The following is a 10764-nucleotide window of genomic DNA, read 5'->3' as shown; positions in this document are numbered from 1 at the left end:
ATCTTTTTATATATATATTAATTAATACAGTATCTATGTGTTCCATCATGCTCCATCATTTCTTTAATTGACCAATTAACGTTTCACACTGCCGGTGTGAACGCGCACACATTCACACGCTTTAATGACAAACAGTGTCACGATGCCTCTTTCATGGAGAGTGCAAACACACGTGGACGCGCACGCACATGCACGCACCCCCTCACACACACACGGGTTTATTTGTCCGCGAGCATCATGCTGCTGCTGGATCGGACCCGTATTCTGCGAACGGAGGGGCAGCGGCGGCGGTGAGGTGGTCGCGGGCCGGACGGACTAAACCTGCGCCTGGGCTCTACCCGGAACCATTATGCAGACAGGAAACTACCATTTTAACGCTAGCAGCATCGGAGGAGCCGTAGTCTACGGAGGGGGACACCGACAACGGGCACGGGGCGGAAGGCAGCCAGCCGACGAGAAAAGACGGGAAAACACGACGGAAACAAAACAAAGGCGCCGTGCGGGCGAAGACGTGCAGTGAGCCGGCCGAGCGACCGGGACTACCGGAGCCGAGACTGAACGGGACGTCTCGGGCCGGGCCAGCGGAAATAGTTTTTTTGTTAGCGGGTTGAAGAAGCCGATGGAGAGCCAGGCCTTTCACAGTGTTTTTCCATGGATGAAGAAAAAGGCCCCGCTGACAGGCAGTAGGGACCCCGCTCTCACGGCGCACTCCCGCCCCGGTGCTTCCACTCGGTCACCGACGCGATTCTGAGCCGTTGCTTTCCGCGCCCAGACGTCGCATGCTACCGGGTAAAAAAACACTACAAAACAAAACAAAACAAAAACCAGCAGGAGTGTGTTTTGCTAATTAGCTAGCTAGCTAGCTAGCTGCCAAGCTAACCGCTCGGCTAGCAATGCTAGCTTTAGCCTAGGCGACCAGGACACATCATTTAGCGCTGTGTTAGTTTACTTATTATTAATATTATAATTATTACACACATTCAAGCTCAATTTAATATGTCTGAATGTTCAAATGCACTCAAATGATGCTTGTTTTGTCAGTTTCGAGCCGTTATAAGCTGCGTTTCAGTTAGCTAGCTGTGTGATTGACGGATGCTAGCTGTGCTCCTGATATTTCCATCAGTCTGATCTGCTCCGTTACCGGCTCATGTGTTTCAGGTTGTCCACCTGAAGTCACCGGTTGTCGGCGGAGAAAGCGGACCGTCCCCCCTCCTCCTCTCCTCCTCCTCCTCCACCTACTTAACCCTCCACCCGCAGCTGGGGGGTCCACGCAGGGGGAGCTCCAGACCTGTGGATCAGCCGGTGAGATGCTAACTGTTTGGGTTTAATTAGTGTCAGTGTGTCACTGGAGCTCTGCACACAGCGTTAACATCTAAAAGCTTTTAAAAAGGAGCTGTTAGCCCAAAAACAACAACAGCTGCATGCTTCTTTCCTCAACATGGTGCTGGAACTGAAATAAGGACTTTAAGCCTGGCTATCTCATGAAAATACAGCCACCGGCCACTTTATTAGGTACACTAGTGACAACAAATGCATGCTGATATAACAGTCCTGCACTAAATCCTCCATCATGACTGTTTTAATGTTCAGTTGATGTTGAAAGGTGGTGGTTCAGCTGGATTATCATTTTGGAGGATGCAGTTTGTGCTGCTGCTGCTAGATTTAACTAATTTAGCTTTAGCACACTGACTGAAATGCCAAAATAATAGGAACATGTGTCGATACAACACAATACAGTTCAATAGCACAGTTGAAACTAATGCTAAACACCAGATATTTTCGCTAGTGTACCTAATGAACTTGCAGATGATTGAATATACAACTGTGCATTAGTTAAACCTGCTCAAACTCAGAGAAGTATCCTTTAAATAAGTATTTTCTGGAGTCAGGGGTTAAATTAAAAGTTTTTATGTTGCATGAGACACTCTTTCTCGCCGATTAAAGCTCGGTTTATGGTTTTGCATCAAATCTAAACCGTGCCACGTTGTAGTCTAAGCCGACGTGAGCTTTCATACTTTATAATTCTTAGTTGTTTACTTCCTGAGCTGTGATTAAGAGGACGGTTACTGTACACAAGCCTTCACACCTGTACGCTGGCGTGTCTGCTTTGCTCTGTAATTGTGTCGAGTTCCTCTGTAAACTGATGACGATTACCGTTACTGAAATCACAAAACGTTCTGGTCGCACACAGTTTCCAAAAGTCCGAAAGTAGATTTTAAGATTTTGCTGTGCATCTATTATTGGTTTCAAAGTTGCCGTTGTCTCCTCTAGAGCTGGGTGTCGCTTCTGATTTTCCTGAATCAATGTGTTGTCAGTTCGTTTAGAGATATTTTAGTTTTTCTTAGCTATGAAAGAGATTTTCCACAAAACTAATGTTGTCATTGGTTCCAGATATTTGTGGTGTTTTCACCACATTTTCCCTCCAGTTTCTCCTCTTTCATGTGCTTCTGTCTGTGCAGCTCCTCTCTGTCGACGTACTGTTTAAATCCAATCAACTCTCAGGTCAGACGGCGCTCTCACAGTTGGAGCTTCTGTCGCGTTTTGGATCACGTCGTACTCAGCAGCAGCAAAAAGGAAATATTTCAGAGGGAACCATAATAAATACAGTGTATTGTCTAAAACAATCTACATTTGCTTCATGTGATGTTCAGTTTTAAAAGAGAAACACGTGTCTTGAGTTTGCTGCAGCTGTCTGACGTCGGGTTCGCTGCTTTCCAAGCTGCCTGATATTAGAAAGTCCAGCTGAACAAAACTTTACGCGGTTGAATACACAATAAAACGCTTTCCAAGATTTCTAGAGCACAAAAATAATTTAATTGTGCAACAGCTGCTCCAGCATCTTGAGTGCGTGAAGCAGGAAGGCAGCTTTCTCTTCGCTTGACTCGGACATTGTGAACATGCTGTTGATAGTAGAGCCAGTAGAGTAATCAATACATCCTTTAATTAACCAATGAATAATTAACAGTACTAGGGATTATCTTTAAATGTTTAGTGTAGTGATTTGATCTTAAATCAACTAAAGTTCCTCACTTTACTACGAGCAAACCAGCAAACATCCACGTTGAACTATTTACTTACTACTGACTGACTTTCTTCTTCTAACCACCTCTTCTTCTTCTTCTTCTTCCATTATCTACTTCCTATCTTTTTCTTCTTCTTCCATTATCTACCTCCTATCTTCTTCTTCTTCTTCCGTTATCTACCTCCTATCTTCTTCTTCTTCTTCCATTATCTACCTCCTATCTTTTTCTTCTTCTTCCATTATCTACCTCCTATCGTCTTCTTCTTCTTCTTCTTTTTCTTCTTCCGTTATCTACCGCCTATTTTCTTCTTCTTCGTTTCCTTCTTCTTCATCCACTAACTGCCTTCTTTCTTCTTCTTGCTTAAAGATGTTTTTACGCTACAGGAACGTGGTTTTATTTTTAGGGCAGATCTAAAACGAATAACGACAAAAAGAATTCTGCCTTGTTTGAGGCCAGATCCGATCCGATACAGAACCCAGGCTTTGACCGAAACCAAGGGCAACAGGTTATTTGGTTTATCTGCTCATCATCAAGTCACAAATTACTAATTTTCTTTCTTTATTGTGTCTTTTTTTTTTTTTTGTCCTCAGGCTCCAAGAAGAACTCCACGACGGGACAGAAGCGATGGTTAATACTCTACTAAAATAACGGACACACTCCACCTCATGTTATGGGACACTTTAAGGAAACACTACAGACTTTACTTACTTTTTTTATTTTTAAATATAATTTAGTATTTTGCCTATTTATGAGCCTGTTTTCTAACATCCCCCCGAAGCACTTCAAGGCTTCGCTCTTGAATGGAGAGTAAAAGTATTAGTGAAACGTTGATGTGAGAAAAAAATCCAGCCTCGACTCTCGGTGGATTACGGCGGCCTGTCGGACTATCTCTGAAAACCAGGACCTTAAGAGCTCGATAAGGGCTCAGTGCTGCTTCCAGCATCTACACACCGGGGTAGTTGTGACCCCGTTAACACTTTTCCACAACTGAACTGGGAGATGTTTCAGTTCAGCAAGTACCCCATGGACATTCTGGAGATGCTAAGTGGACACCAGGCCCACCAGTTCAAGGGGCTTGGGCTGGAGCGGCAGCTGAGCCACCAGCAGCAGGTCCAGCTGCAGCATCAGCAGCAGCTCCAGCAGCAGCACCAGCCGTCTGCTGAGAGCTCGGGAAGCCTCCTGTCCGGCCTCGGCCTGGGATCCCTCCAGAGCTCTCGGAGCAATGCTTTTGCCGACTCGTCGTCGCTGTTCGCCAAGATGAGCGCCCCGCCCCCGTCCATCTCCCACCAGAGCCAGTCGTCGTCCTCGTCTCACAGCTCCAGGAAGTCGAGCAAGATCAGCAGCAGTAGCAGCAGCGGGGGCGGGAGTTCGTCGTCGGGGTACCCCCAGTTCCTGCGGCCTTTCCACCCGGCCGAGGCGGCGCTGGCTCAGGAGCAGCTCCACTCCGGGATGGGACGGTTTGACTTTGGTGGGAGCAGCGGCGGGGTTGTCACGCCTGCGCCCCCGCCTCCTCTGCATCCTGGTCTCTCCGTCCCCCAGCCCTCCCCCGGCCCTTCCTCTTCCTCACCCTCTCCCTCCACCTCAACGTCAGCCTCCAACAACCCCTCCAGCAGCACTACAGTCCCCCTCGTTGGCCAGTCGGACCCTCGCAGCCTTCACCAGCAGTTCAGCTGCATGCTCGCCGCCAACCAGTACTTCCTGTCTGGCGTCCCCACCAACAGCAGCCTGGAGCAGTTCCTCGTCCAGCAAGGCACTCATAACCACTTGGGCCTGGGCCTCGGCCAAGGGGCCAGCGACTCAAATTCAGCCCTGGCTCCCCCTCCCGCCCTCCACTCCTCCCACAGCCACAGCCACACAGCTCCACAGCCTCAGCAGCAACAGCAGCAGCTCACCCCTCACGCCTTATCTCACCCACATAGCCACACTCACCACCCGCACCCTCTCCACCCGGCCCCCCAGCCCGCCCCACTGGGGGGCTTTGATTTCCAAGGCATTCCAGTCCTTTCCTCCAACCAGATAGCGTCGCTAATGCAACAAGAGGCGGGGCTTCCTCTCCCTTTGCCCCTGCACCTGTCCCTCTCTAAAGACGACACGGCAAAGTCGGGCGACAGCTCGTCGTCGGTCTCGAGCGGAGGGAGCAGGAGGAAGAAGGCGATGGCGGGTTATCTGCCCCAGAGGAAATCCGAAAGTAGCAGCCATAGCAGCGGCAGCGTTAGCAACTGCCACAACAACAGCTCAAGTGGACACAGTCAGAGCTCCTCGTCAGGCCTCGTGGGAGGAGGAGGATCTGGGGGCGTTGGGCTGAGTGGCATCGGTAGCGAGCCGCAGCATTCCTCTCTCCTCTCGCCATCCTCGCAGCAACAATCATCCTCCGCCGTCTCCTCTTCCTCATCTGCACCTCCTTCCTCAAGCTCCACCTCTGTGCTCGTAGCCAACGGCAACCAACAGCTGTCTAAATCCCAAGAAAGTCACAACAGTAGCTCGGGGTCGGGGCAGCCCGAACCGGAGCCCCTTTACCACTGCGGCGAGTGCGGTAAAACCTTCACCCACCTCTCCAGCCTCCGAAGGCACCTCCGCAGCCACGGCTTGACGCCGGAAAGCCAAAGCAGGAAGTCGGACTGTAACTCTCCCAGCCCGGAGAGGATATTCTGCTGCGGCGAGTGCGGGAAGAGATTTAAAAAGAGGGGTCACCTCATTCAGCACAGCGTCACCCACTCGGAAAACCGGCCGTTTGTCTGCAGCATCTGCCAAAAGTCCTTCAACCGCCGGGAGTCGCTCACGAGACACGAGAAGATCCACGACGAGAAGCCTTTCCGCTGCCCGGCTTGTGGGCGCTGTTTCCGCGAGAGCACCTCTCTACTCAACCACGCTGCTTCGGGCGCTTGCGGCAAACCCCCTCGAAGCTCAAAAAACCGAGCCAGCAGCGGAGGAGGGAGCACGTCGTCCTCGACGTCGTCGTCAAACCCGAGCGGCGGCAAAATGGGAGGTGGCGGAGACAGGGTAGGAATTTCAAATGATGCGCCGGGAATGGCCCCGGAGAAGTACGCGGCGGATTATTCCAGAAACCGCTACCAGAGCCAGTCGCCGTACAACAGCGGCGTCGACGACTACAGGCGATCGCAACCTTCGTCTTTGTACCCCTCAGAGAGCACGTTAGCCAGTGAAATGTCCAGCCAAACTCTACGTAAAGCCCCTTTAGCCCCAACTCTTCATCCCCACCCACAGAGTCAGCACCATCACCATCAACAACAACCACAACCTCATCTTCCTCTCTCCTCCTTATTGGATGATTCGGAGGACGAGGTCACGAGCAGCGCCATGTCGGCCATCGCTGCTGCCGCCGCTGCTTCCTGCGACTTAAACACGGAGAACCGGGATGGAGAGAGGAGGGACATCATTGGCGGCCTGCTGGGGGGGTTGGGGTTTGGTAACATGGGCGGCCCCTCTTCGACGTCCACCCTCAATGGCTCCACCATACCCCTGACCCACCCCAGCCAGCCCCACGTAAAACCCAGGAGGCCGAGGAAGCCCCGAGAGAAAAGGGACCCAAACACTATCGTGAGGAGGAGGAGGAGCCCAGCGCCGCCTGGCGACGGCTCCGAGAGGCCGTACGGGTGTCAGATCTGCGGCAAGCGCTTCAGACGGGCGGAGACGCTGCGGCGCCACAACCGCGTCCACACCGGGGAGAAGCCCCACGCCTGCGACGTCTGCGGCAAAATGTTCCGCGAGCCGTTCCACCTCACCAAGCATCTGACCGTGCACTCGGGGCAGAAGAACTACAAGTGCAACCTGTGCGGGAAGATGTTTGCTTACGCCCAGAGTCTGGTGAGGCACGGGAAGTTGCACCGGAAAGGAGAAATCGACAACCAGGGGAGGAGAATAAAAGGAGCCGCCGCCGCCGCCGCCATCAGTCAAGTCGCCAACGCGGGAAACAATGACTACTTCTCCTCCTGCTCCCAAGGGGATAAGTCTCCTACGTCCGGCACCCCGTCCCAGAGGCTCTACACCTGCACGGTGTGCTGGAAGTCGTTCCGCCACTACTTCCACCTGACGGCACATCAGCAGACGATCCACGGCGGAGGCGTGGGGCTGGAGAAGTCCTTTCGCTGCGAAGTGTGCAGCAAAGCCTTCGCCTACTCCAACAGTTTAGTTCGGCACAAGTTGTCCCAGCACGGCATCGACCGCACGGGCCAGCGCACCGACCAGACTCAACCCTCGGGATACTCGCCGCTCTTCTACGACACCGGTTCGGGGCCCACCTATGCCGGGTCGTCCCACATGCAGCAGCAGCAGCAGGGAGGTGCCTCTGGCGGGCAACAGCAGCAGCAGCAACAGCAGCAACCACCGCCACCACCACAACAACAACCGCAGCAACCACCGCCACCACAACAACCGCAGCCACAACAGCTCCAGCACCCTTTTCACTACCGCGCAAAAAACTTCCAAAAGCGTCATGGACAGACAAGAAAGCACCGAAAGAAAAAAAGGCGCGTGGTGATCCACAGCATCATGAGGGACGGAAAGCTGGTGGGTGTCCCGCTGAGTAAAGACACTCGCAGGAAGCTGTTGGTCCTGCGGAAGAAGAGGGGCAGGCTGCAAGCCCAGCTCAACAGAAAAAAGCTCCTGGCCCAGCTGAGGATAAAGGGCGGCGGCGAGATGAAGGTGAAGTCGTGGTGCGGGGGCGCCGTCAGAGTCACGGGCCTCACCTCCATGGACGTCCCCCTCAAGCGCTTCCCTTGCCCGATCTGCCCCAGCGCCACCTACGCCAAGCACGGCTCGCTGCTGGTGCACCACGCCGTCAGGCACCCGCCCAGGAACTCGGGCCGCCACGCCCGCCTTCGCTGCCAGGTGTGCGGGAGGCGCACCGGCTCGCTGCACAAGGCCCTGAAACACCGGGGCCAGCATCTCAAACAAGCTGCATTCCAGTGCCACAGGTGCCGACACAGTTTCTGGAACCAGCGGCTCCTGGCCCGGCACAAGTTCTCCTGCCGGGGGACGACCTCCGCCGCCGGCAGCAGGGCCGGGAGTTGGGCTCCGACGAAGATGAGGTCCCGCTCGTCGTCGTCGTCTCAGTCGGAGAGCGACCATTCGCCGGTCCAGCTGCCGGTGCCGCCTCTGGTCCAGCCCGAGAGATCAACGGTCCTGACTGAGTACAGTCAGTGAAAAACACAAAAACAGTTTTTTTCTAGATGATTAGATTCTTTTTTGATGTTTATTTTTTTTAAATAATCCGAGAAACGAGCAAGCGAGCTAGCGAGTTTTTAACAAAACAAAAAAAATACAAAAAAGAAGAAAAGAGAGTGTGGGGGCGAGGGTTTAGTGGAACGCATCCTCTCCCCGAAACAAACCACGATAAAAGAGGTGGTCGATAAATTAACGTGGCCCAAAATCAGAACCACCCCCCCGTGTCTTATCTGTCCCCAAAGGTTTTTTAGCAGCGCCGTCATCTTCTGTATTTTCTTTCTCATTCACAGTTAAAACACTATCGTCCTCGTCTCTAGCTCTGTGTTTACTTGTTTCCCCTCCGGTGGAGAATATCTCTCTCTCTCTGCCTTTTTTTATGTGAATCGAGATGAGTTTGCCCTCGAGATAACTTGATCAGAAGTCTCTTAAAACACAAAGCCGATAAAAGAGGCTGAAAAGGATTAAACGAAACAAAAAAAGAGGAGGAGGAGGAGGAGGAGGAGGAGTGGTTCGGTGACCTTGTTTTTTAAATGTACACTACTTTTTGTGAGAGGGAGACAAAAATCATGACTGTTAATGTGTTCAGGATTCGAAAAAGGAACGACAGAAATAAGTGTACTGTACAATTAGTATTATATTTTATTATATATTGATTATTCGCTGTTTTTTTTTTTTTTTTTTACTCCATTTATCACTGTTGGTATTGTACGGGAGGGAGGGAACGAGTCGGGGGCTATCTTTGTAAAACAGCGGGATGACTATATGTATTGATGTGATTTAATTTTACCCCCCCCCCCCCCCCCCCCTCCCTTTAACCTTTACCCCCCCCCTCCTTCATCGCCACAGAAATTATGCCCCCGTTATTTTATTTTATTTTTTGTATCAGAAGCGTGTACACATAGTTCATTACTTAGGTCCTGTCCAGACGTGTTCTTTCTTTTTTTTTTTTTTCTGTAAAACTAAAACATGTAATATTATTACTAAATTACTATCCTTTCTCTTTGCCTAAAAGTGAGTTGTTGAAAACCCTCAAATAAAAAAACAAAACTGAAACGTTACGGTTTTACACTGTTGGCGTCGATTCTTATTCAAACTGAAGCATAAAATAGAGAAACGAAGTCATTTTATGTCAATTGTTGGAAAACTTTTTAATCTGCGTTAAGGAAAATATATTAATATATCAGTATAATATTCCTAATATCACTATTTTATACTAATTCTTGTTTCCAGGATTAATTAGTTGAAAAATCTACACATAAAAAAATTATTTACCTGCAAAAAATGCATTAAATTGTGATAAACCCTAAAATTTTGCTTTTTAAAAGTCGTCCTTGAAGAGTTGTTCAGTTTTCTGTTAATTATTTGACACAGTTTTAATTTGTATGAAGGAAGAATCCAGATTAAATGACAAGTAAATTCCTTAATTGCTATTTATACATTAATTTCTCAGTCTGCAAAGTTAATTAGTGGAAAAATGAATCAAAAACTTATTTTTTTATGCAATTAAGAAGATTTTATTGATGCATATATGATAAGTGCTGCACAAACATTTGATTTACGTGAATGAAAACCTCTGATTAAACCGTTAATATTCCTTATTTACTATTTTATATTTCTATATATTATTGTCTGCATGGTTTATTAGCTGAAATAAATCTACAAAAGTGCCAAAAATGTTATAAAAATTATTCTGCTGTAAATGTTTCACATTTAAAACGATACAAAACAATATTTTTATTTTATTTTTACTAATTAATGAGTTATATCTTTTGTATATTTTTTTATTTGCAGTGCTAATTAGTTGGTAAATATACAAATAAATAATATTACTTGAGTTTTTTTTTTAAATAAATATAAAAGTATCCACAACATGCATCCATTTAGTAAAGTGGAGTTTTGTGACATAAATCAACATCAGTTTTATCTCTGATTCTCTTCCACTAAGAGTTTTAATTCCCATCAAAGGAGACGTAAACCTGCAGGCCGTCCTGTGCTGCCGTCCCATGTGGTAACTCTGAGCCCCTACATCTAAAATATACATGACCCCCGAGGTAGAGTTTCATTTTAAAAGTCTCCCCTCGAGTAAATTGATATTTTAATTGCGACGTCTACTTTGGATTAGACAAAAATAAATTCAACACCGTTTTAGCTTTAATCCCATAAATATAATATTAGTTTATCATGAAAAGGTTCAAAACTTAGAAACATATTCTGACATATCTGTTAGTTTAGAGTCAATAATGATGAAAGCTGTTTAAAAAGGTTGATTTCTCTTATTTAATAATCTATCTGTCATGTTAAAGCTTTAGTTTAAAGCTAAAACCACTAACATTAAACATTTCCACTGACCAATGATTGGCCAGTTCATTAGGTACACCTGGCAAGCACCAGGTCTGACACCTTCTTGTCTTCAGAGCTGCTTCAATCCTTTCCTCTTAGAGACGTTGGTCCATGTTGACATGATGGCATCACAGTTTCTCCAAATCCGTCGATTGCACGTCAGTGATGATGAGAAGCTCCGACAACGTCCCAGAGTTGCTCTACTGGACTGAGATCA

At 48.5% G+C, this 10764-nt stretch overlaps 1 protein-coding gene across 1 annotated transcript; it reads left to right on the top strand.

Annotated features, from left to right (window-relative positions):
• Positions 1-218: 218 nt before the first annotated feature.
• LOC311501189 (uncharacterized protein) lies at positions 219-8994 on the top strand. The gene is made up of 3 exons (XM_084562881.1): positions 219-789; positions 1159-1302; positions 3614-8994. The coding sequence occupies exon 3, from the start codon at positions 4023-4025 to the stop codon at positions 8184-8186; it is 4164 nt and encodes a 1387-aa protein (XP_084419007.1). The 5' UTR covers positions 219-789; positions 1159-1302; positions 3614-4022; the 3' UTR covers positions 8187-8994.
• Positions 8995-10764: the final 1770 nt, after the last annotated feature.

This window comes from Chelon labrosus, assembly GCF_963514085.1.
Source record: "Chelon labrosus genome assembly, chromosome: 16".
In the NCBI taxonomy this organism is placed as follows: domain Eukaryota; kingdom Metazoa; phylum Chordata; class Actinopteri; order Mugiliformes; family Mugilidae; genus Chelon; species Chelon labrosus.
The sequence above is the reverse complement of the archived record's forward strand: the minus strand, read 5'-3'. Positions and strand labels throughout refer to the sequence as shown.